Source organism: Dermacentor variabilis, chromosome 8, assembly GCF_050947875.1.
Source record: "Dermacentor variabilis isolate Ectoservices chromosome 8, ASM5094787v1, whole genome shotgun sequence".
In the NCBI taxonomy this organism is placed as follows: Eukaryota; Metazoa; Arthropoda; class Arachnida; order Ixodida; family Ixodidae; genus Dermacentor; species Dermacentor variabilis.
In genome coordinates, this window is record NC_134575.1 from 106,616,379 (window position 1) to 106,643,810 (window position 27,432).

General features: G+C 51.4%; 1 protein-coding gene across 1 annotated transcript; it reads left to right on the forward strand.

Moving 5' to 3' along the window:
• On the forward strand, nt 1-27,432 carry LOC142590521 (uncharacterized). Its single transcript, XM_075702712.1, has 5 exons — nt 1-386; nt 5,357-5,558; nt 7,243-7,803; nt 17,595-17,924; nt 20,508-27,432. The coding sequence occupies exons 1-5, from the start codon at nt 331-333 to the stop codon at nt 21,006-21,008; spliced, it is 1,650 nt and encodes a 549-aa protein (XP_075558827.1). The 5' UTR covers nt 1-330; the 3' UTR covers nt 21,009-27,432.

Consider the following 27,432-nt stretch of genomic DNA (forward strand, 5'->3'; position numbering starts at 1 on the left):
GCGAACTCGAGAGAGAGAGAGAGAGACATCGTAGCAGCGATCTGTGATCACCACGGTCGTCGCCGGCGGCGCTGAACCAACGGCGCTGTGCGGAGCTACCGTGGACCACTCGCTGCTGCTGCTGACGCCGACGTGAACCCAGGGGACAACCAACCTCGACGCGGAGGATACATCCCAACCAGCACAACGTCGTGCCAACACAGCGAGTGCTACCATCGCCGTTCGACGCCGTCCGCGCCGCCCCAGTGCTGCACGACCCACGACCGGCTGCTGCACCAGGTGGGAGTGGGGTCGCCCTGGTCTTGCCCGGGTTCCGCCACTGGAGACGCCATGGCCACTCGCAAAAGACCGCCCGGCTACGGAGGCTACCTCAGCGCCTACCACAGGTCGGGATTCGTGTTATCTTATTGCGCATTTTTACATGACGCGGAAGGGGCCACAGACCTGATTTAAGTTTACGCGGCAACTTCTTCGAGCCGCGACGCATTTTTGGTCCTCGGAGCATCGCTACGAGTGCTTTGGGCGCTACGAAAGCGCTATTAGCATTCATCCGGGGCACTAGCATAAACCAGACACTCAAAGTGCCTGCTCCTGCCTGTTTCTTTTGCATGTTGTGTGCGTGTGCGCAGCCACAAGCGTTATCATCGTGTGCACAAGAGCCCGTGCCGTTTGACGCGCTCTGGTGATCGACTAGCGCAGTCTTGAAGCTTGTACGTGTAACCATGACATCCGAGATTGCGTGCGCTGGAAGATTTTCCAGCGATCGAAATAATTTCTTAGGCTATGGGTTAACGGATGATCGCGCTCATACGTCGTCTGCTACAGTTCACAGGCAGACAGAAAGTCAATGCACACGAAACTGCATGCTTCATCATTTCCAGAGGCATGCTAGGCGTATGGCCAGGACCTCTGAGTCCCGGCGTATTGGCCGAGATTGTTTGGTTCCCTACATGATTTTTGATCGATTCAGCACTTGTTCGGCTGCCTGCATGCCCTATAGCTCTGCCTGTAGAGCGGAAACATTAGAACGTGCCAGCGCGCACTGTCGTGACGATCAGGTGCTGGGCCGACTCGCGTGGCATTGCGTGTTGCGCAATGTTCTGTCCTATAGTTCTTCGCTTCCTCCGTGCTCTACAAGACGGTCTTTGCCATTGCTGCTGCTGTGACCAATCTGTCGCGTGACAGGCGACGGATGGCTAGATCTAAAGATGCATCGTATCGCAGTCATCCATACTAAATGAAGCGCGGAAACTAACTAAGCAGCATGGCCCGCGTGCACAAGAAACTATACATACAGGCGATACCTGTTTGTACTGGCAGTTCAATCGTGGTGACGGACATGCTGTTACCAATGGCAGCCGGTGATTGGGAGGCCACACTTATACCCCCCCCCTCTCTCTCTCTCCGACTTGCATTAACTCCTGGCACTGGTGGTGCATAAACATAAACAGTGCATAATATTACACGCTGCATAGTTTCTGTTTGTTTGTGCACCTCATGTATCGCTTCGTTAAGTAATCTGGTTCTTCAATCGCAATAGTGCGCTATAGCGATAGAGAAATACGGCCCTTGCGCGGGGCTGGCGACCGTGTTGCGTGCGCGGCACCTCATTACCGTAAACCCTGCAAGGCTTCATTGGCAGAGCTTTCGGTGTAATATAAAAATCGCCCCGGCACTGCCGTGTACGCAGAGGCAGCGTCGCATCCGGTGGCGTATAAGACCGAAGGGTTCATACGTAGTTACACCGCCCGCTCTTATCAGTCATTGCAGCGCGTGCTCAAATTTCCGAGGGGAGGCCAAACAAGTGTCGCAGAACAGTCTGGAACTTCCTACTGCGTGAAACGCCTGACGAAGAAGATAAATAACATCCGCAGAGCCTTGTCTCGACTTCTCTGCCTCTTTTGCTGTTTCGTTTCGGTTCCAGAACATAAAACTTCGCACAATTCAATGTACTTTTACAAAAACACATTTAAACATGTACTTTCTCAGTCTGAAAGCGTGCCCTGCCAAACTAAACGCAAGCTTAATTTAAGAATAAAGTAGGGAATCGTCTGTTAAAATGGTGCCTGATTATTTGTTATTGTACTATTAGTTGTGTTATATTCTGAACGCATGCACACCTTGTCGCCCGGAAACGACTTTCCCATGACCCTGCGAGCCGTCAGCGCCGGAGGGCCGACGCCTGTTTATCCTGCTGACGTTTATATTGCGCAGCCTCGCCTTTCGTGAAACGCTGGCACGTCTTCGGCGCTGACAGACTGGGCTGGACGTCACCGAAGCAGGCATAGCCGTCCACGCTTCCGACATGCCTCGCCGTTATACACTTCTTGATTTTTTATTTTTGTCGCCGTCACTTCGACGTCTAGGCAAAGGACACGACACAGAGAGCGAGAGAGAGCCGGCGTCAACGTTGACACTGCTAAAAGCGACGTCTGGACACGGCTCGGACAAGCTTTGTTTTCTTATGTTGCTGACGATGGTTGGTCCAAACGAGAAGGGAAACTAGAGGGGACTTCATTTTAGTCAAGTACAGCCACCGTGTAAAGCCGACAGTGAATACAACGAAAGCACGACGTGTGGGATGAAATCTTCCCAAGTGGTCTTGTGTAATAAATGTTCAGCGTAAGGCTAAATTAACGCCTATCTTTCGACATCGTTTTAACGCGAAAGCAAGTGAAAGTAAAGAAGAAAGAGGACATCTTGACGTCAGTCGGAGCACAGCCAACCGAATGAGGTCAGTTTGGCCGAAGTTGGTTTGGCCGAAGTTGGTTTGGCCGAAGCTGGTTTGGCCGAAGTTGGTTTGGCCGAAGTTGGTTTGGCCGAGGTTGGTTTGGCCGATGTTGGCTTGGCCGATGTTGGCTTGGCCGAAGTTGGTTTGGCCGAAGTTGGTTTGGCCGAAGTTGGTTTGGCCGAAGTTGGTTTGGCCGAAGTTGGTTTGGCCGAAGTTGGTTTGGCCGAAGTTGGTTTGGCCGAAGTTGGTTTGGCCGAAGTTGGTTTGGCCGAAGTTGGTTTGGCCGAAGTTGGTTTGGCCGAAGTTGGTTTGGCCGATGTTGGCTTGGCCGAAGTTGGTTTGGCCGAAGTTGGTTCGACCGAAGTTGGTTCGACCGAAGTTGGTTCGACCGAAGTTGGTTCGACCGAAGTTGGTTCGACCGAAGTTGGTTCGACCGAAGTTGGTTCGACCGAAGTTGGTTTGACCGAAGGTGGGTTGACCAAGGTAGGGTTGATAAAAATCGGCTTAATTGAAATTGGTGATGTTTTCTATGTAAAATAAACAGATGGAAGTCCTGCGCTCATGTCGTTTAACTGTGCGCCTTCACGTAGTGTCTATTCGCGCTGTAAATGCTCAGTTTTCAAGAACAAAGTTGAGCAACACTGAAGAACAGAAAGGCAGGCAGGTGAACTAGACTTTGTCCAGCTCGCTGCCCTAAACTTCCAGAGAGAGAGAAGACAGGAGTTCAGCTTATGTGCGTGCACTGGAGAAAGCACAGCGTTTATGCACCATTCTGTGAAAACCTGGGGAGGGAAACTTCTGGCAGCTGGTGGCGGGAGTAAATAAGCGCGAGCGTGGAACACGGTGGAAAAATTCCCTGTTCGGGGAATGCGAATCACGAAAAAAAAAAGAGAACGTTGTTGTCGCACGACGAGCCAATTCTAAGGCACACGGCTTTAAAAAAATAACTCAAAGCAATACTGAGCAGCCCACGTTCGCTCTATTGTTGTCCTCGTACAATGTGGCTCTTACCCACCGTACGGAATTCAATTTCACCGGATTTGTCGTGAGCCCATCCCGCTGGGAGCGCCGGTCGTGTAGGGCCTACGCATACGAGGAGGATTTAGACCACTTTAGGAATTTTTTTATTGAGAAGTAAAATTCATAACCATGTACGACCTCGATTATTTCGACTTTTCGCATAATTCTGGCGCACTGGAACGTCCCGGAGAAAACCGCACATTGCTATGGAAGGAAAACTCGCTTAGTTGGAACACGAAATCGCGCCTCCTCGGTTAATTCAACCCCCCCCCCCCCCCCGCCTGCCATCATCGGCCCCTCATGCGTGCAACGGTTACTCAAAGCTTGAAAACAAGATATTGAGCAGACGGCTTTAGCAGTAAAGCCGTCTCTTGTTTTGTGGATATCTTGTTTTCAAGCTTTCAGCAACCGTTGACGCGACGCTGTTTCATTTATCTCTTCGTGGCCGACGCTCCATCCGCCCGTGAAGCCATCCGTTCCCGCTTGTGTCGTGCCTTGTTACGCCCCCACATTCAGCTGTCGGCTTGCTCGAAACGTTCGGCATGGCGTCGTGTGGCAATTGCACGGCGTTTTATACTGAGGCCAAGAATATGATTTTTTTTTCAATATATTTAGAATGGTTACTCGAGCGGGAAACAGACTGGCGAGAAATACGGCCCGAAGAAAAAGCACGCTCGCGATGCACCGAACCGAAGCACCGAACGAATTAATCTTTTTCTTCGTTTTGTCGCCTCTGTTGATTAGGCCTTTCGAACGATTCGAGCAAACCTTAATTAGGGTCCCGCAAGAGTCGAACTAACGGGAATTCGAGTGCAACAGAAGACAAGCAGCACCGCACGGAATATCTATACAGAAGCCGGGCATACGGAATGGTGACGAAAACACTGAAAACAAACAATAAATTTGTCTTTGGTGAAATGTTGTACGCGCATGCCTGAGGAGTTCACACAGGTAATAAAGAAGCATATATACGCAGTAGACTCCGCACACCGCGAAGGGATCCAATCCCGACGAGGCCTCGGTCGAGCTATCAACGAAGCGTCGATGGAACAAAGTTCTATACATCTTCCACAGACTCGAAGTCAGCTAACTAGTTTCCAAGCTGCAGTTTCTATTGCATAACATTCTGTTACCATTATGTACTCCCTCCCCCCTTTTTTTAAAATTCCGAGATTAGATACGGAAGCCAGCATCTCCGTATACGTGGATAAGTTTACCGTTTCCTCTCGCTTGTCGTAAAAACAGATTTCCTCCGCATGAAGATGAAGATACAACATTGTGCGGCAGGTTGGCACGTTGATGCTACATATGCAGAATTTTCGAGTCAACTCGCAGTATTCGAAACGCTCTTCACGGGTGCTTTTCGTCGCCTGTAACGACACAGTGGTATAGATAAATTTTCGCAAAAGCTGACACGAACAAGCCTAAGTTATTTCCGAACGCTTCTGCATGCATGTGATTTTTCACATTCAATCATGTTTTTTTTTTAACCTGATTGCTTCCAAGTTTCATTTAAAAAAAGGAACATTGAACTCGCAACGTCCATCGTAATGCACAGTGCCGCACGAGGATACGCCGCAGCGCGCACCCTTACCGCGCATGCAGGCATCGAGGCGGCGTCGGCGCGGGCTCGTACGGCGGCTCCAGCAGCAGTCGACGGGCGGTGGACCGTCGCTTCCTCTCCGTCTACATGGCGCTGGTGTTCCTGCTCCTCTTCGGCTGCCTCTTCCTCACGCAGCTGGTGTCCGACGCGCCCAACCGGGTGCTCGACCCCCTGGAGCCGGGCATCCTGGACAGCCTCTTCCAGGTATAGACTAGACGCGTTAGCGCGTGCCGTACGGGACTGGCCCAAGCGCACCTCGTTTCCAGCGTTCCCAGACGGCCGCAGTATCATTTGAAGAGAGAGTGTGTTTGTAGGGAATCGCTTCTGCTCGAGAGAGACGTCGATTGGAGATCTGGCTTTTCCGTAGCGTGTTTTACCTCGCTGGCCCCGTTTAATCGTGATCCCACCGTACCACCGCGCACTCCGGCTTGTCGCGGCCCAATTTCTCGCACAAAGTATAAAATATGGCACTGCAACGCAGTGTAGTGTAAGTTATGCTGCAATATCTTGCGTCTAGACACATTTTTGCAATTTCCTCGCAGACATCTGTGCCCGTTATCTAAGAGCCTTTTCTTTACAAGCAGCGAAGAATCGTAGCTTTGGCTACTAAAAGGGGCCGCCTGTGTCAAAATGTTATAACCCACGAAAAGCAACGAGAAAGAAAACTCAGATATGGCTTGATACCGAAGTTAGCTGAGCAGAAAGACGACGAAAACTGACAGTAGGCGAAATCAGGAGGAAAAAAAGGGACTGATACGCTGTAAGTTTCCACTGTTCTTGAAGCGTTTATTTATTTATTTATTTATTTATTTATTTATTTATTTATTTATTTATTTATTACAAATACCTACAGCGCCCGAGTTGGGCATTATCGTATAGGGGGGTTAATTACAAGCATAAAAGTCAACTTCGCGAACAACGGCATCGTATCATCTGTGGTATTAGAAATACAATAATCGTAATTAGTAAAGAAAGACAACACATCCAATACTAACAACATCCGATTATAAAATTTGTTACACAATGCACAAAATGGCACACTGGAAATATTTTCTAAAACAGATTCACATAAAGTTCTCTATAGCAGATGAGAAATTGGGTGCAGACACTATCTCATCCGGGAGCAAATTCCACTCTGCGATTGTTCGCGGAAAGAAGGAAAACTTAAATATATTAATACGACTTTGGTAGGCCCTTATTTTCGTGGAATTGTCGCGTCTTTTAGATTGATAATGAGGTGGTTTTAAATATATGTTCTTATCGATTCCTGTGTTACCGCCGTTAATGTTGTGTAAAATCTTTAACCTGATTATATTTCTGCGTGTGGACAGCAACTTCCATCCTAGATTTTCCCTGATTTGCGAACCTCTAATTGTGTAGTCGTAGATGCCCGTGACGAATCTTGCAGCCCTTTTCTGAACACGCTCTAACTTATCTTCAAGAACTTTTGTGAAGGGGTCCCATGCTGCGCAAAGCGTATTCTAACACCGGCCTAATATTTGTAACTTATAAAGCTTCCTTCAATGGTTTTGGCGCATACTTGAAGTGTCTGTGGAAAAGGTGCAAAAGGCGGCACGCTTTAGCGCTTGTTGTGTCAACGTGGGATGTCCAGTCTAATCCCGCAGTTAAGGTTACGCCCAGGTATTTGACTTCGTCAACGCATTGTACTAAAACATTATTTATTGAGTGTGAACTGGGCACCTTTTTCTTTTTGTTCGTAAATCATTGTCCCTCCGAGATGCGCAATCGCGCAAAGTTCAACTGCGACAGCAAACGATATCTATAATCACGCTAAAGAAACGACGCACCGTCTCGATGAAATCGGATCGCCTTCGTTTAAAGCGCCGTGTGTATGCGCTGTGTATAATAATGCTTTCGCTTCTGGCAGTCCGTGGACGACGGCCACCGCGGAGACTCCGGCCTGTTCCCGGGCGGCCCCGACCGCGAGGGCGACCTGCCGGGCGACGTCAACATGAGCACGCTCGTCGAGCTGGCCGAGGCGCGCGGCGACCGCTGGCAGCGGGTGCGGCGCACCAACGACCGCTTCTACGTCTTCTCCGCGTACCTGGACGCGCGCCGGGTGCGCATGGTGCGCGTGGTCGCCGCGGCGCGCACGCGGCTCACGGACCGCGTCGTGTGCCGCCTCTTCTGGCGCGTGGTGGGCGGCGAGCACGACGGCGCCTTCCAGTCGGCCACCGTGCTCGCCTCCAACAAGCTCATCCGCGAGAACTGGAACCTGCGCTACAGCGCCTTCTTCCTGCTCTGCCCGCTGCCCGCGGGCGTGACGGGCGAGGTGCCGCTGTGGGTGGCCATTCAGCGCCTCAACGACCGCAGCATGCCGCGCAATCTGATGGCCGTCCACCGCAAGGAGGACGACTTCGACAGCCGCCTGCCGGAGGAGCGCGAGCTCGCCGTCTGCGTCAAGCCCATCCACTACGAGTACAACAAGGTATACGCTCTCTTTGTACGGCCGGCCCTTTCGTGACTTTCGCCTCGTCGTCCAAGTCGCAAAGTCGTATCGCAAATCATCATCCTCGACTTGTGAATAATAAGCGATACTTAGCGTTTGTGCTGGTTCGCGAAGCCTCTTGTATGAAGTCTATTGCATGTCATATGTGTCTACAAGATGCGCATTCCTGGAAAATTTTACTTGCGATGACAACCTATACTTAGTGTTCGTACTGGTTAATGGAGTCTCTTGTCTGAAGCACCTTGCGTGTCATATGTACCTCCGAGATGTACAATCACGCATTTCTGTTTTTTTTTTTTTTTGCCTGGACTGGCAAATTGCTAATTGTGGTTGCATTGCGTCGTGGAATCACTTGTGTATGGACGAACCTTCGACGGAGGCGGTACAAAATGTCACGTCACAGAGACAGAGACAGGTCACAGAGACCGACCGCGCCGGTGGCCGATGTATACGTAGCGTCGCGCGTCGCGCCGCCGCCAGTCGGTGCGGTCATTTCGGCGAGTTCTGTCGTGCGCTTCGATGGACGAACCTTCGACTTCGACTTCTCAGACAGCAGTTCTTCCCGGCTCCTTCGGACGTCCACGCAAGTACGCGAACCAGGCCGAGGCACGTGATGCGAGAAATTACATGAGGGAACGTGAAAACAATGTCATTACGTTTCGTGAAATGAGTATAGCCTTTGGGAAGACGTCGAAATGCTTTCGCATTCACGCACGTAGGGATACCTATAGGTGCCCGTGACTATTTTTCTTCTGCTGGCGCAGTACCCATCGTTCAACTCTTATTCTGAGACATTCTGCTATAGTATGTTCACCCGTTTCATACACAGACACGTGACGCGCGCTCTCGACGCCGCCGTCGTCTTGCCGTCCTCGTGTTGACGGCGCAGGCGCGGCTCGCACGTGGAAAGCTTGGCCTCCAGAGGCACGCTGTGCGTTTGGTTGGTAAAACGACAAAGTGGACGCACCGTCACGCTCTGCTCGCTTTGGACTTCGCCGTCGGCATGAACCTTGTGCGCGGCCACGTCATGGCGCGTTCCTGCCGAGGAGCTGTGCGCGTATACCACGGCGCGGTACACACACACATTACAGTCTGAGCGGAACAGACAGCAAACGTCAAGCGTAATCACTTTATTGACAAACTCTGACGGTTTCCCGTTCGCTCGTGCGCGACACCAGTAACGCGGCTGCCGGCGTTCTTCGATCGTAGCGCCAGCGTTATGAGACGCCTGGCACACCTAGGGCGCTGTTTCTGCGGCGCGACGGCAGTATACTCTCGCCTGCTGCGCCGCACCATATCGCCTCCGCGCATTTAAAGCGAAAGCTTTACTGGCCGCGAACTTGCGATTTCGCCGTGGCGGTGGTCCGAGGAGGCACATGACGTCACAAAGCGCGCCTCGCCGCGGATATTGCTCTCGATCGCTCCCTAGTCACTACTGCGCATGCGCCACTAGTAGCACCGAGACGCAGGTGTTCCGGCGCTGCGCCGCGCATTTTCTGCCGCCGTGTGGTATGACGCCGCGTTCCTCGTCGTTGCGCTCGCCTCCGTTCGCTTCACCAGCTGCGTCGCATGCCTGATAACATGTCGGAGGATTGAAAACGAGAGCTCGCGTGCGCCGCAACCACAGTTGAGACGGCAGTATGGACGGCGACAACTGTGAAAAGCAGGAGGCGACCTGGAATCGTCATCGGAACGAGATAAAGAGGAGGCGAATCGCCCAAGAAACAGACGAACAGCGCGCCGAACGAATGGCTAAACGCCGCAACATAGCTAGACAACCAGACTAACCTGGACTTGCAATCAAGCTTAACCAAGGCTAACCATGCTATGACTCAGCTTTCGCTACGTATATCCTGGCATAGCTGAGCTAAGCCACTGCCAATTGTTTAGAACACCGTGCGAGGCATAGCGTTTCACGCAATAACTTTTTGTAGGAAACATTATGGTGCGAAAAGCCCCAGCGCAATGCAAGGCCTCGATATCGCCTTCAACGCTTCGCCTTCGACAAAACTGCCAAGTTTTATTGCAAAGATGGTTAGTATTTATAAACTAAAGCTTTTTAAAGGCATAGTGACTCAAGAGTTCACTTGGGTTCGTAGTAATTCAGTTTGGTTCTGTTCGAGCTCTTGAAAGGAAGCTGTAGATTCTATGTCTATCGGTCAGCCACTTATCTTCGATCATTTCAGTGACGTCCCGGCGAAGGCCAATTCCTTTCAATATCAGTGTTTCTCAGCCTGTTTTTTCTTCACAGCGCGCAAGCATAGATGTCAGGTGTGATGAAGTATTGTGGACGAAACCTTCACAGAATGCGTTAGATCGTCGCTGAGTATATAGCAGGTACTAAAGGACTGTGGCAAAGCATTGGCAAAGCATGTTGAGCCACAATACCGCTGCAGTTTGGTCCAGAAGTCATGAACAGTTGCAGATACCAGCAAAACTTTGTGAGCGGTTACAATCAGTTCGTATCTTAGGACGTTTCCAACGACTACGGCTTTGGTTATTTGACAGGCCAGTGTTGTAATCGCACCGCTGGCACGAGTTGTTGGGAACTCGGCGCTGACGCCCGTTGTTGCACCTGGGTCGCAAGCCCCAAGGGTAGCGTTGGCCTGGCGGCCTGGGGTACAACTGGAAGCATCCGAAGGTCCCGGCAAAGCATGAGTCGACTGGTAACAACAAAACAACTTGTTTATTCTAACATCGCAAAGAGTTGGCGGTCAGGTTGACCGAAGTAGAGAGACGGGAGTGCACGTTACTCAACAGAAGAAATCTGAGCCCCTCTTGGCGTCCGGGGGCAGCTGCTTTTATACTCTCGCAGTTGAGGGCAAGAAGGAACCCCTCTATAGACGAGCACGTGACTGTGCCGCTCGGGAACAATGGGATGAGAAGGTGGCGTAGCCGTCGTGCCGGCGCCGTTCGGGCACAATGGGAAGAGAAGGTGGCGCATACGTCGTGTCGGCGCCGGTCAGACCCCCTCGCTTCACAGTTGGGGGAGCTCCTCTCCCCGGCTGCCGCGCTTCGACAAGCGTGGGCACCAACATGCACATACACACACACACGCACATGAAGACACGTGGCATTAGAACAGGCCTGGACGCGCTTGGCGGGGAGGCGTAGCGGCGGCGCCGAACGGGCCAAAATGTCTGCCGCTTTGAACGAAGCCCCGGCGTCCGTTGCAGCCGCGCCTGCTAAACCGCGCGTCGTAGGCGAAACGTAACAGACCGCCCCGCCGGGGGAAGGAGATCCCGATGGTCAGGGGACTGCATCCGCTGTCCGGAGGGATGTCGCTCGATGATGCTCATAACCGAAGTCGGGCGTCCCTCGACGTTTCTTGAGCGCAGCGCACAGAGAAGGCCTCGTTCTCTCGTTCAGGTTCGCACGGGACACTGCAAAGTGACTTCGGGAGAGTTCACATTTTTGTTCTCGTTCCCGGCAAGCGTTAGAACTACGCTGAAACTCAACCGCTTAGTCAGCAAGCACGGCACAACCCTCACTAAGCCCTGCCAGGCTCTTTCCCCTTCTATACCACTGCCTAGTTCCTTACAGTAGCCTAGCAGCACTCAGAACGCGTCCACAAATTGGAAAATTGCACTAGAAAGCATGTCATCACTTTGAAACACTAAACAAAAGCAATATATTAAAAATCCTGCCTCAGGAAGAAAAACATCAGTAACAAACAATTTTGAGGCTGATTCCTACGTTAGGGGCTTCGACTTAAGCCATCGGCGTTACCGTTGAGACTCCCCTTTTTGTAACGCACCTCAAAGGAATATTGTTGCAAAGCGAGGCTCCAGCGCAGGGGGCGGCCATTTTTGGGAGAGATGGTCTGCAGCCATTGGAGAGGGCAGTGATCCGTCTCAATGATAAACCTCGAGCCGGCTAGATAGCATGACAATTTCTGAACGGCCCACACGAGACACGCACACTCTTTCTCGGTGGCGCCATTCGCCTGCTCACGACTGGTCAGCTTACGACTAGCATACAGGACGGGGTGTTCTACTTCTCCATTTTCCCGTTGGCACAGTACAACACCCATGCCTCGCTCACTAGCATCGCACTGAACAACGAACCCTTTTGTATAGTCTGGCGATCGTAGCACCGGCTGGCTTGTTAGGGCACTCTTTAGGGCGCTAAAAGCTCTTTCCTTTGTCTCGTCCCATACGACTGTTTGGGGCTCTGTTTTTCTTAGAGCATCCGTCAGGGGAGCCGCGATATCAGAGTACCTGGGGATGTACCTCTGATAGTAGCCGGCGACACCTAAGAACGACCGAATATCGGTCTTCGTGCGCGGTTGCGGGAAGTCTCGCACAGCGGCCACCTTTATTTCAGAGGGGCGGCGACGACCCTGACCAATCACGTGACCGAGGTAGACAACCTCGGCCTGTGCTAACTGGCACTTAGGAGCCTTGACTGTCAAGCCCGCATCGCGCAGGCGGGTTAGCACTGCCCGCAAGTGGGCCATATGCTCAGACCAGGATGCGGAGAATATCGCTACGTCGTCTAAATTCGGTAAAGCGAATTCTTGCTGTCCCCGCAACACTTTATCCATGAGGCTTGAAAAACAGTATGGCGCGTTCTTCAAACCAAAACTCAACACTTTAGGACGGAATGTTCCCATTGGTGAAATGAACGCCGCATACCTACTAGCCTCTTCTGTAAGTGGAACCTGCCAATAACCCCTGACAAGATCTAGGGTGGAAATAAACTGAGCGCTACTAACTTTCTCAAGGCGCTCCTCGATGTTAGGGATCGGATAAATTTGATCCTTAGTGATGGAATTAAGCCTGCGGTAGTCGATGCAAGGACGAGGTTCCTTGCCCGGTACCTCAACTAAAATCAAAGGGGAGGCATAATCACTCTCACCTGTCTCAATAACACCGAGCTGTAGCATTTTCTTTACCTCAGCCTCCATAATATCGCTCTGGCGGGGTGACACCCGATACGCCTTGGATCGTACTGGCTCTGGGGAGGTAAGTTCTATATCATGAGTAAGTACAGAAGTCCTACCAGGCCTCTCAGAGAACAGACCTTGAAACTCTTGTAAGAGCTGGTGTAGTTCGGTTTTCTGCTCAGGCGACAGCGATGCTCCACTGACTAAGTCACGAATGACCTGATCGGTGTCTTTCCTGTTCGTCACTGAGCTTAGTCCCGGAAGCTCGACCGGAAGCTCTTCAGGAACGTTTACCATCATGCTCACTACTGCTTCCCTTTGTCTATAAGGTTTGAGCAGATTACAGTGGTAAACTTGCTGTGCTTTCCGCTTTCCTGGCAGACTTACCACGTAGTTAACGTCCGACAGTTTCTGAACAATTCGTGCTGGGCCCTCCCACTGCACGTCTAGTTTGTTGTTTAGCGATGTGCGCAATATCATGACCTCATCGCCCACCTCAAAACGACGGGCCCTGGCTGTCCGATCATAATAAACCTTGGCCCTCTGCTGGGCCTTTGTCATTGCTTCACCTGACAACTCCTGTGCCCTTCTTAAGCGTTCGAGGAGCTTAAGTACGTACTCCACCACGACTGGGTCGTCGCCCCTGCCTTCCCATGATTCTCGAAGCATGCGAAGCGGAGACCGAAGCGAGCGACCGTACACCAGTTCAGCTGGCGAAAACCCCGTAGCCGCATGCGGCGCGGTCCTTAAAGCAAACATCACCCCAGGCAGACACAGCTCCCAGTCAGTTTGATGTTCAAAACACAATGCTCTCAACACGCGCTTCATGACGGAGTGGAGCTTCTCAACGGAATTCGACTGTGGGTGGTACACTGAGCTGTGTAACAGCTTTACCCCACACCTTTCGAGAAAAGTTGTCGTCAAAGCGCTAGTAAACACTGTGCCCTGATCTGATTGGATTTCCGCAGGAAAACCAACTCGCGCAAATATGGACAGTAGTGCATTGACTATCTCAACTGAGCTGAGTTCTTTAAGCGGCACTGCTTCAGGGAACTTTGTCGCTGGGCAGGTCACAGTCAGAATGTGTCTGTACCCCGTGGCTGTTACCGGCAGAGGTCCCACTGTATCAATAACGAGCCGTCTAAAAGGCTCCGTAATGATAGGTACCAATCTCAACGGCGCCCTTGATTTGTCCCCTGGTTTGCCCACCCGCTGACAGGTGTCACATGTCCTCACGAAATGGTCTGCGTCCCGAAAACACCCTGGCCAATAGTACTCTTGCAAGAGACGGTCCTTAGTTTTCTTAACTCCTAGGTGTCCGGACCACGAACCCCCATGCGACAAGCGCAACAGATCCTGACGATAGCATTGAGGAACGATCAGCTGATCGAACTCCACTCCCCTGCGGTCTAGATACTTCCGGTACAGGACCCCACCTCTTTCCACAAAGCGAGCATTTTTCTTGGCGATGCCTTCCTTGACAATGCAGCGTATGTTTTCTAGGCTGCCATCCTTCTTTTGCTCGGCTATCAAAGCCGACCGGCTGACTTTTAGCAACCTATTAAGTCCGTCTGACGTAGGCGCGATGAGCAAATCTGCAGATAGCTCTTCTAACTTTCCCGCATCAGGAATTTCCTCTCCAGTATCTGGTGCCTTTAACGTTACAGACTCAATTTTATTCAGTTCAGGCGTGCTCTGAATATCAGCTTGCTGCGCCTCTGACCCTTTTTCATTGTTGGACAACGTCGGCCCCGCAACTACCGCCTTTGCAGCGAGCTCCCGAACCTTCGATCTGGTTAAGGCCTGAACGCTAGCCTCACCAAACAAAAGCCCCTTCTCGCGCAGGAGGTGATCGGACCTGTTCGAAAATAGGTACGGGTACTGGGGGGGCAGCATAGATGACACTGCCGCCTCCGTCTCAAGCGCTCCGAAAGGTCCTTCAATAAGCACTTTTGCTACCGGCAGACACACGCTATGAGCTTCCACGGCTTGCTTGATCCATGCGCACTCGCCCGTGAACATATGGGGTTCTACGTAAGAGGGGTGAACTACATCCATTGTAGCGGCGGAATCGCGAAGCACTCGGCACTCTTTCCCGTTCACGAGGAGGTCTCGCATGTAAGGCTCGAGAAGCTTCATGTTCTCGTCAGTGCTGCATATTGACAAAAACACAACTTTTGGTTTTGTTTCCGGACACTGCGCCGAAAAGTGACCCGGCTTCTGGCACGTATAGCAAACGCGCGCTTGCCTCATCTCGAACCGCTTTCTGCGTTCGGCTTCGGTTGCCGCCGTCTCCTTAGGTTCGGTCGCACTGCTTTCACTCGCCTCCGCACTACGTGTGTCGCCCCTTGCTCTCATGGGCGTGAACTTCGGCCTCTCAAACTTCGAGCCAAATTCACCCTTTTGACCGTCCTTAGCTCCGCGAGCCCGACGCGTCACAAACTCCTCGGCTAGCTCGGCGGCTTTAGCCACTGTACTAACGTCTGGCCTATCCAAGACCCAGTACCGCACGTTCTCCGGTAACCGACTATAAAACTGTTCTAGCCCGAAACACTGCAGAACTTTCTCGTGGTCACCAAACGCTTTCTCTTCTTTGAGCCACTCCTGCATGTTTGACATAAGCCTGTACGCAAACTCTGTATATGACTCACTTTTGCCTTTCTCATTTTCCCGAAACTTCCGACGGAACGCCTCCGCTGACAGCCTGTACTTCTTTAGCAGACTCGATTTCACTTTGTCGAAATCCTCTGCCTCCTCTCTATTCAAGCGAGCGACTACGTCGGCCGCCTCGCCGGGTAACAAAGTGAGCAAGCGCTGTGGCCACGTTTCCCGAGAGAACCCCTGCTTCTCGCACGTTCGCTCAAAGTTAACCAGGAACAAACCAATGTCCTCTCCAAGCTTAAACGGCCGCATCAGGTCAGTCATTTTGAACAATACTCGTTCTCCTGCACCGTGTGCCTGACTTCCATTACGAGCGCGTTCCATCTCTACCTCAAGACGCTTCATTTCCAAAGCGTGTTGACGGTCGCGCTCTTCTTTTTTCTCTTGTTGCTCTCGCTCTTTTTGTTCTTTAAGTTCGCGCTCCTGTTTCTCTTTTTGCTCTTTAAGTTCGCGCTCCTGTCTTTTTGACCTCTCCTCAATAGTCTCAAGGCATTCCGACAGCTCGTCATCCTCAGCCTCTAACTCAAGAATAGCCTTTAGCAGTTCTGGTTTTCTGAGTTTGTCTGAGACATCCAGACCCAACTCTCTTGCAAGCTCCAGCAATTTCGGTTTGCGCAACGACTTCAAATCCATGGCTACTCTGAATGCTGCTTTCTCTACTGCCTATTATTGTCTTGCCGCAAACTAACCCGGCAGCAACGACAACCACAATTACCAGCTCTGTTTCTGACACTAACAAAAGCCTGGCAAAACTCAGAAGAAGAAAGTCCCGCACTCACCAAACCTCGCAGCCAAGAATTCAGCGCAGTCGTTCCGCTGCAGGCAACCAGTCATCACACAGGGCTCGTTGCACTGCTCCCGGATCGTCGATGAGCTGCTCAGCATACAGTCAACCGCATATCTTCGCTGCTGGCCTCCGTTGTCGCGATCTCACCGCTGGCAGACAGTTGTTGTAATCGCACCGCTGGCACGAGTTGTTGGGAACTCGGCGCTGACGCCCGTTGTTGCACCTGGGTCGCAAGCCCCAAGGGTAGCGTTGGCCTGGCGGCCTGGGGTACAACTGGAAGCATCCGAAGGTCCCGGCAAAGCATGAGTCGACTGGTAACAACAAAACAACTTGTTTATTCTAACATCGCAAAGAGTTGGCGGTCAGGTTGACCGAAGTAGAGAGACGGGAGTGCACGTTACTCAACAGAAGAAATCGGAGCCCCTCTTGGCGTCCGGGGGCAGCTGCTTTTATACTCTCGCAGTTGAGGGCAAGAAGGAACCCCTCTATAGACGAGCACGTGACTGTGCCGCTCGGGCACAATGGGATGAGAAGGTGGCGTAGCCGTCGTGCCGGCGCCGTTCGGGCACAATGGGAAGAGAAGGTGGCGCATACGTCGTGTCGGCGCCGGTCAGACCCCTCGCTTCACAGTTGGGGGAGCTCCTCTCCCCGGCTGCCGCGCTTCGACAAGCGTGGGCACCAACATGCACATACACACACACACGCACGTGGCATTAGAACAGGCCTGGACGCGCTTGGCGGGGAGGCGTAGCGGCGGCGCCGAACGGGCCAAAATGTCTGCCGCTTTGAACGAAGCCCCGGCGTCCGTTGCAGCCGCGCCGGCTAAACCGCGCGTCGTAGGCGAAACGTAACACCAGCTGCCAACTAAATACCGGTATTCCCTGCCACAGCGTCATTACACTCGTGACAGCAGTTTTAATGGCCAGTCTATATCGTGTTGGTGGTGACATTCAGTTCGTTGAGCTAGAAGCGACAGCACGAATTGTCGCAAACTTCCCTCGTCGCCGTAAGTGGCGCATGTTCTTCACTTGCCTTTACTTCTTACTTCTGGTTTCACACGACTTTGTGAGTTTGCAAACCGACCATTTTCAACAAAATATTGCGTTAAAAATGTAACAATTAGCAACAATTGTGCATATTCGCCGGCACTGAGTGCCTGGAATTTTATACGGATGCAATGTATAGTGAATCACGTCACAGTAATGTTTCAAGCCACGAGCACGAGGATTGGACAAGTCCACGTACTATAACAGTCATTCACGTGGTCTATAGCCGAGCGTGCGGAGCCCCAGAGTTCTCGCTAGTGGCTTTTGTAGGAAACTCTACGATTCGTTATTGGCCTCCGAGATCAGGCGCAGCACGTGCGTCAGCCCGATCTCGGAGGCCATGCTTAGCGTAACCCCACCCCTTTTTTTTTTTGGCCCACGATCGCAGGTTCTGCAGTTCGCCGAGTTCATCGAGCTGAACGTGGCACTGGGTGCGTCGCACTTCGTCTTCTACAACCACACCGTGGGTCCCGACGTGGGATGCTTGCTGGAGCGCTACGCGAGCGAGAACCTGGCCACCGTTCTTCCCTGGGAGCTGCCCATCGCGTCGCAGCGCGAGATCCGCACCGAGGCGCTGTTCGCCGCGCTCAACGACTGCCTGTACCGCGTCATGTACCGCTTCCGATGGGTGGCCATGATCGACCTGGACGAGTTCATCGTGCCCTCCGGCAACATCACCATACCCACCATGCTCAAAAGGCTCCAGGACAGGAGCAAGGTATACATCCATCAAGTAACAAAATATGCGGCGCCCTTCGATGTGACGTATAACGGCAGCAACCGACACGCGCGAGCGTTAGCTGTGTGCTTCGTCTGTGTTATATCCCGTCGCAAAGCATGGTCTTCGATTATTGCCCAAGTACATATACCGACCGACCCAAATGAGCTTCTTTCGTTGCATGCTCTCTTTCACCTCTTGGAAGTGTCAATTACGGGGACCACCCATTGTTGTGTAATGTTTAAGGAACGGTCGTCACGCTTACCGCGACTTACGGTGCGCCGAGAATGAACGCAATATATCGGGAATATCATAGTAAAACAGTGTGACAGAAAGTGACAAATGTTTAAAACGTATAACTCGTAAACCAAACACAATGCAAAAGCGCGGTTTCTACTAATACGAAGTGTGAGTTTCTGCGCGACTGCCAGAGAAACGCGGCCTACGAGCCGGAAAAAAACGGCGACGAACTCACGATACGTCGAAGTTCACGGGGCATCGTAAGACACGTGTGGTGGGGCTCGTGCAGCTGCCGCTTATTGTGCTATAGTGTTAGCAGGGAGTGCTTGAGGTGACGTCGGTGGCGGGTGACGATGCGCACAGCGTCGCGGGTCAGCGCACTTGGTTGTCCCAAGCACACACGCGTACACACGCGTGCCTGGGCCTGGCGCTTCACAATCGCCGTTCGCACAGCCGCCCTGGATATCGGCTGCCGGTTCCCGGCAGCCCCGGACTAACAGGTGGCGTCGGACCTCGCTCCTGCTCAGCGGTGCTAGGACCTCGCTCCCTGGCTCCGGGCCGTTGGAGCCGTCAGGGATATGCCTGGATCTCGTTGGCTGTTAACCGCCGTATATGTCTCTCTTCTGCCGTCTCGGAAGCCCGAGTTTTCGGGCACACGCTCTGCGTACGTGTCCCAATCGCAGCACACCAGATCTTCCGAGCACGTCGAGGCCACCGCTAATCTGACATTACCTGAATACGCGAACCAATCGTTATGGAACACGTTGCCACCGTTCCGTCGTCTTCGTTCTCTTTTTACATTGCTATAGTAACCATTGGGACAGTCGAGACGCGCTCGTGCCACCGACGTTGGCGCCATCACCGTCGTGTCGTGTCGGTATCGAGGCGCGTACGCGTCGCAGCTCCCCAGAAACGCGCAGTGCACGCGGCTGCAGAAGCGCTGCAAGCCAAGTGGCCGTCAACTTACCGCTCAATCGGCTCTGCCGGAGCCTGGACAATGTTGCGGCTTCCGTTGCTGGCATGGGCGTCGTGTGCGGGGCGCACACAACGGCGTCCCTGACGAGCTGCGTGTGCACATGCCTCACCGTGCTGCATGCACCGGTCTGAGCGCAACGGACAAGAAAAATCTAGCTGAATATGGCAGATCGTTTCACCGGGCGCTGACAAAGGTTTTCCGTCGGTGCCATCCCGCGCACCACCGACAAGCGACGCCTACAGTAGCGCTGCTGCCGGCGCTCTTCATCGCGCCAGCGTAGTGACGCGCCCGATGTGTGCAAAGGGGCACGTATCCTTTGGACCAGCCAGCACTTACTTGCCTTGCGTGCGGCGTCGCCTCGTCCTGTTAGAACGCCGTGCGAGACGCTCCAGCGCAGCGCTAAACCTTCCTATCGTTCTGAACGCTGCGCTTTCGGGCTAAATTGCCAATTTATTCTTCACTCACCACGTGACTACACTCGGTCACGTCATAAACTTCCCTTTTCTTCGGCCCACACAAAGCCGTAGTTTGACTTTGATTGACGTAGTAGTTCTGCGGAAACCCGCAAGGTGGAGAGAAGTAATTAATAAAGGGAAAATCAGACATCCACCCGATCGTAGCAATTGCTACAAAGGAAACCCATGCGGGTTCCTCGAAAGAAAAGCCTCAGAGTTGAAGAAAAATTTGTCCTTTGTAGCAATTGCTACGATCGGGCGGATGTCTGATTTTCCCTTTATCAATTACTTCTCTCCACCTTGCGCGTTTCAGCAGAACTACTACTTCAAACACTTGCCTTTGTTTCGTGTGTTGTCGACAAATTCGACTTCGCCCTGCCATCTGCTAGCCGCCTGGTTAGCTCAGATGGTAGAGCGGCTGCCCCGGATAGGCGGTGGTCCCGGGTTCGAGTCCCGGACCAGGACGAATTTTTCTTCAACTCTGAGGCTTTTCTTTCGAGGAACGCGTATGGGTTTCCTTTGTAGCAATTGCTACGATCGGGTGGATGTCTGATTTTCCCTTTATCTTTGACCTTGATTGTGCATAAATTTGCAACGAGATGTCATGGCAGCAAAAAGAATCTGAGTATATATAGCTGTACTCGGATATACTTATACATCAGAAAAACAGATGATCTTTACGACACCCGTTTCTATAGATTTCAGTCCACAGGTTGCTAAAACGTCCCCGCCTAGGGTTTACCCGCGACATGGGCTTATCCCCTGCCCATTTCCTTTCTTTCGTCTTGTGCGTGTGTGTGTGTGTGTGCGCGCGCTTGCGCTTGCGCTCATTTACTCTCCAGGCGCTTGCCTCAGTCAAGTCCCTCTAAGTCATTAAATTCGTCCGTGGTGATTCTTTTTTTCTTCTTGCAGAGCGGTCGTGCAGGCGCCTACTCGTTCCGGAACGCCTTCTTCTACCTGCAGTGGCCCGACGACCCAGTGGCCGCCGGCGACAAGCTCCCTCTGGTGACGCTTCGCAAGACCCTGCGCAAGCTGCACCTACACGCTCACCGGCAGCGCTCCAAGTGCATCATGGAGCCCGAGAGCGTCGTGGAAGTGGGCAACCACTTCGTCTGGGAGTTCCTGGCCGGCAAGACGACCGTCAACGTGGCCTCGAGCGTCGCCTTCCTACACCACTACCGCGTGTGCGAGTTCGGCGGTAACGACTGCGTCAACGCCACCTCGGTTCGCGACACCAAGGTCTACTACTGGAAGACGCGGCTGCTGGAGGCCGTCAGCCGGAGGATGAAGATGCTTAGGCGACGCGACCTCGCCTGTCCTGGACAGCCGCCGCGGGCGAGACCCGGCAACAAGACCGCGATGGCGGGAGCTGCGCCCGTTGGCGCTCTCACCTCACCGTCGTCGTCATCGTGACCGCGTGCTCTAAGATGAGCAACGGGAACGAAGCTTGCCTGACGGTCACCTTGCAGAGGTGCAATTATGCCCACGTCGCGGCTCGTGTTTAGCAGGAGTCCCAAACCCTGACGAAACGACGACGTCGTTGTCCACGACCCTGCGAGGGATTCGGCATCATCGACGTGCTCGATGTTTAACCCTTTAACCCCGGTTTGGGACGCGCGATGAGGTTCGTGCTCGTGTTTGAGCTCACCGTTTCTAAACGCTTTGGGCAGGAGATTGCCATGCGCGCAGAGGCGCCTTCGTAAGATCATCGAGTGCGCAGGCCCACAGCGAGAGGCAACTGGTGGATCCTTGTGTCCGAGCTCTCATGCCAGTCTCCGTGCATCTACGAAAGAGTGGACTACGACTGAGCAGCACGTTCTTTGTCTATAGATTGCCGGCGTGTGTCAGTCTCCGGCGCAGAGATTGGGAGATAGAGGTCACGTGGCGATTGATATCTGACGTGGCCGCAGCTTCCGCGCTCTGATGAGCAGTTTTCAAGATAATGACAGCAGGCCTTGTACGAGGAAGCAGCTTCCTGATATTTTACTTCTATTTATTTTGTCCTTGGTTTTAGCGTTTCTGACTTGTGTCCTTGTACTTCCTGCTGCGCCTTGGCAGTGTGGACCGAGCGAAAGAGAGAAACAACTATGTTTGCGGCCTAACGATGTCGTTAAATTAGCTTGCCGGTGGTCCTAAGGGTGGTGGCCAATTGCTTGTCACGACCGTTTCGGCCCACTTAGTTACTTCTGCCTGAATCTGGTAGTCAGTCGTAGACAGGAGTGACTTCGATGTCTCGGGGGAGCGAGTTGGCAGTATTGACTGCGCAGGAGGGTTTCTCTCGCATTCCCAAAAATATGATTTTGCGTAGCCTTCATGCAGTTACAATGGTGACACTTTGGTTTGATTTCATCCGGGTAGATTTTGGATAGTCGATGGGGGCTTGGGATGGAATCGGTTTGGATTTGTGTCCAGATTGTAGCATTTTCCCTTGTTAGTTCTGTACGCGGACAGATTGTGTTCCTTTTATTGATATTGCCAAATTGCTATCCTCTCAGTCCACAAAAAAATGCGATACGCTTCACGTCAGAGGTCCCATCATGCATGCGTGCTGCTTCCACACTGTCCGCTGTCAGCATTGTTGCGGTCATCTGACGACCCGTTATTGAACGCTAGCTCACCAGGACCATTTGGTGCGTGCTCGGCGGACGTTTCTCGCCTGCAATTATGAAGTGTCTCGAGCCACGCACTTGCCACTGGTATTTATATAACTATCGTCGCTACTGAGCCGAAACCCTTCACGGAAACCGTTCCATCCATCTTTCAACATAGCACAAGATCGACAGACGCAAAGGCGACCAGAAGGACAAGTGGAGTAGCAATTGCCACGATGGGCGCGTTCCATAGACCCCGTGTCCAACATTATTGGCCATTGCGCATGACCTCCGAGATGTTTAGCGCTTCCCCTGCATCGGAGCCCATCCACTTTGTCAGTGCAGTTCCCAGTTAACTTTTGCGATAAGCGCGTGGAACCCGTAACGTGTACGAAGCCAGCCGCTGCGTCGACAGCACAGCCTGCCGGACAAAGTCACCGTGCTGGCGTGAGATTCGTCCAAGCCAGAGTGCGCTGTAGTCTAATCCAAGCCGTGTTCCTCTCACCACTAGCTCCACAGGAGCGAAAGAGGTGTGCTGCTGTCCCCATATTATGCGCCGTTGTATGCCAGTGACGGCTAGATGAAAGACTCCCCATGACAATTTGTTCCGAAAAAAAAAAAGGAATTTGCGTGTTGTGCGTAATGCTTTGGACTCCGAGCCAAGAACTGCATGCGTGGGAGATCACGCCACAAACTGCCTTGACTTGTGTCTCCGTGCTTACAGTCGCCGCAGGAGTGTTTCGTGCGTAGACTCTTTAAGGCATGGGCTATGTCGCAGCGCGTTGTGATGAGGTCAAGCCAACTGTTAACCGCCCCATCGACTTCGCTTCAACCGTCGTCAGTGCTCGTTCAGCAGAACAGTGTCCCGGGGTGACATTCCGGACGTTGTAAAATTCCGCCATATTGTCGAATTCGGCAATGGCGGCGTTTTGAGCCAATCAAATGGGCCGTAGCAGCCCACAGGGCCAATCAGAGCCGACAAGTTGGCGAATTTTACAATACGGTGGAAGTTCAGTGTCCGGAATGGTACCACCGTACGTGGTCTGCAACTATCTTGCGGGTAAACGATTGTTAATGTGTGTTTGAAGTCTTACCACGAACAGTGCACCGTATACCTGTGGCGTCAAGATTCGCGCATGCCTGGTTTGTGGTATATTGTGTTTATTTGCAGCGGCGAGGAATCGCTGATAACTGCGTGCTTTACTATATTTCGTTGTTCACTTTTGTACCGATTTATGTTAACCATTTTCTGTTTAAAGTTCGATCTGTATACTATATTTGCGTTAGAGGTCCTGTTCTTACGTACATTACTTTTAGCTCTATTTCGTTATTTCATGTTCGCCTCTCTATTTATTTGGTTCATTTGTTTCGAGAGAGCAAGAGGATTCTTGTGAAAGTGTGTACGCCGACGGCAAGTGGGAAGTGATGTATTCATGCTTCCATAATAGCACAAAACATTGGCGGGAAAGTGAACAGCCAATGGGGGGCAAGCACACAAATGACCGTTAAAGATTACACAAGTCAGCTATCATTACGGAAACTTGGAAGCGATATATACGGGCGTATTTTTGCCATTACTTGCTCGCAACGTAACTATCCCAACTCAGTCTAATTCCGCAGAGGAGAACCGTGCAGATTTTAACAAATTGAAAAAGAACAGTAAACGCTTCGGCGATATGGTGAGCCGTTAAGGTGCGATTTTTTTTTGCACATCAGTGATTGTCTTCAATCTCGCATGCATTTCTTCACATTCTTTGATATACTGCGCTCCAGCTACTGTCCTTCCAGGAACGGTTTGGGGCACTGCAGACGCACTTGGCGCTCCTTAGAGGATAGCATACCAATATTATGATCTGTAATACTGCCGAATCGTGCCGTATTGCCGAATTTCGTCGTGTTTGTAGTCTGAGCGTGGGTGTTCGAATAGCGAAGTTTTTCACTCATATCGAATATTCGAGGAAAAGAACTACCATCGAATATCGAATACTTTCTCGTTTCTAAAGCAAAATACAATGTTTTGCGTGGAGTCCGGCAAAAAAGAAATAAGGCTCGTGCACATTGGTGCTGTAAACAACTTGCCATTTGAGCAACGGAGGAGCTTGTAAGTGATGAACAACCGGTTTCAATAATCTATAATAAACGGCAGCAACGAAACAAGGGAGCAGCATGCTACGAGGTGTGTGTACAGTGTTCTGTTGAATGAAATGGAAGAAAGAAAAATGTTACACCACTGCACGTTGTGTAAAGGGATGCAAACGTAGCGACAGTTGGCCAAATAATTGGAACCATTCCATATACAGGCTGCCTAAAAGCGAGCCATTGTTATTGAGTAACTGCGAATTATCGAGCAGAAGTCATGTGTCCCCGTCGCTCACAAAACTGGTGCCTCGATCTGTTGCAACAGCCTGCAGTAGAATCATTCGGCACAGTCCGCACCCATTGTTATGTCTTCCTCGATGCTCAGATAGGTGTTCTAACTGTGGCGGTATTTGAGTGTCCAGGGTTTCTCTTCCGGAGATTGTCAATTCCTCCATATTATCCAATTGTCAATTTTCTCGGTTCTTTCTTGTTGGCTTCACAGGGTCGTACAGCTCTGATTGGCTGCTCAAAACGCCAATATGGCGAAATTTCGTCAGTGTCTGGTAAAAGCAGAAAAGCACACCCATAAAAGCACAGCCTCAAGGCAAGGAAGTACGCACGAGATTTATGAGCATTATTGTCGTGTGGGTAAATTACATTCCGAAGGGTTACAGTATTAAAATGTTTGTGTCTGTGGGTCCGGCTAAGCCTCTGAGCCTTGGTCAGCAAAAATGAAGTGAGCACAATCTTGAGCTCGAATTGTTTTTTTCCTTCCTGCGCTGTCTGCGCTCAGAGGGAAGCGTTTCAAAGATTTTTTTTATTTCATAATGGCGGTGACGACATGGAATGTATGCTTTCGACGTACTTTCTGTCTGGCGTTGCTCCTCTTACTATAGCTATTTGTGCTTGCTGCTCTAAAGGAATCCGAATATTCGGCTAGCTTCCCTGCATGCACGCGGTACAGTGTACCGTTAGAGAACGCGCATGTCTTAAGCCCAACGCTGGCGCTCTGCTTACTGCATCTTTGTGATTGCTAACTCTGTCACGGTAAGTAGTCAATGCACGACTTTCAAGGAGCAGCAAATTAAGGCGGGAGACGACACCGAATCTTGAAGTTCCCGCTCCAGATCGAGCATGAAGCCATACAAAAATATTGCACATTGCGTTCGAAAATCAATGCCGCGTTACCATGGCAACTTATGCGTACATTCGCAGCCATAAAAAAGTGTGTATACGTAAACGTGCGAGACTGGACCCTGAAAGGCATGTTGATGCCGTGACGTCGCGGGAGCCGCAGTTGTAGGCGCGAAATAAGCGTTTACAGAAATAAGTGCCAAGCTGGCTTTCCGGCAATTGTGCAATTGTCCGAAATGGTGGCGACCAGCACATCGTTAAACTGGAAATTTCGCTGAGCAGCTCGTGCGTGGTTCCTGCTGTACGTGAACGCATGGCGGGAATGAATACGCGAAAGGCAGAGCGACTGTAGCCAAACACTATTCAGCTTTACTTGAAGAGAAACTCGGGCGACTTGGTGGTGATGCATGTTTAGAAATTCAACAGTGCAAAATAGACAAGGACGAAGGAAGAGAAGATAGCGCCACACAGCGCCAGTGTCGTGTCCTTTTCCTATGTCCTTGTCTGTTTACCCGCTGTTAATTTTCGAAACATTCAGCTTTTAGGCGATGCATGGACAGCCAAATTCCGGTCAGTGATGCGTTCTGGAAAGCCCAGCTTGGAGCTTCTCCAAAGGGTAAATTTCAAAAGAAACTGTGCATCCATTTTTTTGCCCGCCAGTAAACAAACCCTTCCAACCCAACGAACGCAAATGCAGTTTCACAGGAGTAATTTCTCCAGAGTGATTAGTGTGTTGGATTTATGGCATACGTTCGAGCCATTGCAAAGACCGCTATTCAGAACCGACTACGCACAGTCGGGTTGAAATCTCGAGAAAAAAACTATATTTCCTGAGCCTTCGCATACAGCCTGAATTAGTTTTGATCAGTGCACTATAGCGGACGTTACCAACGTATAATGGTGTTGCTTTATTGGCTGCAAACAAACTTTTTCTAAAATTCTGATATCTGACTCTGCAATCTTCGCACGCCGACTGCGAAGCCTATTCGGCCGTATAAAGCGCGGCAACAAACATACGTGGCGTCGAAAATACCGGGAAAATATGTTCCACGTTGTCACCGCCTTTTGCAGTAATCGACAAATGCCGGTGGAAAGAAAGAGTGGGACTTTTTTTTTTTTAATCGGGAACAATAGTTTTATTTCATTTGAGAAGTAGAAATAAAACAAAGCAGCAAAATGAAAAGTAAGCCTCGAATATATCTTCGAGATGACGTTACTGCCCAGTCGTTGATGAAATGTGTCCACACGTGGTGTCTGCCTGCATAGTCGCGTGTAAATAGGTATGTACAGGTCAACATTTGTACGGGTCTCCTGTGTCTTTCCGGTACTTTAGAGTCGAAGCACGCTGTGCTTTATGCTGTGTGTGCGCCGTGCTCTGCTAAAAGAAATTACCCCCCCCCCCCCGAAGAGGCGGGGGTCACTTGTCTCCCAACAATATTCGCCGTCAATAGTGCGCATGCATTTCCTTTAGCAAACGAAGTAGCGCGCATGTCACGCGCATGTCATGCCTGACCTGAGAGTATGCAGTGATCGCAAAGGGGGCGGGGGGGGAGGGTTGATCGGAGGAAGTTAACAACAAAAAAATATGACGGTTATTGCTGGGAGAGAAATAGGCACCTAAACAGTGCATACTTTTCTTAGAGTGCAGCACTGACTGTGTGCAAGATGTGCCGACGGTTCATTGTAATAGCGCCCAGTGTCATTAGCACATCAATGCGTGTATAGCTGTATACGTAGCTTCTATAGAGTCCTAGCTGATATTTTGTGACGGGTCACGTCCCTGGGATGCAAACTGCGGACGTGATGCCTCCACGCAATTGACGTCATAATGTGAACGGTCGTGTACATAAAGCGTAGCGCCAAAATGTGACGGCGGAAGTCGAAATGTTGAGTATATAATGCCGTGTTGCACAAACGCCGAAGACGCTTGGACGAACTCCGCAAGCGCAGACGTCCATTTTTTTTTAAAATGTATGTGTTCAACTGAGACGATGTAGCTACTGACGTAACATAAAAAGTGTCATTACGGTATG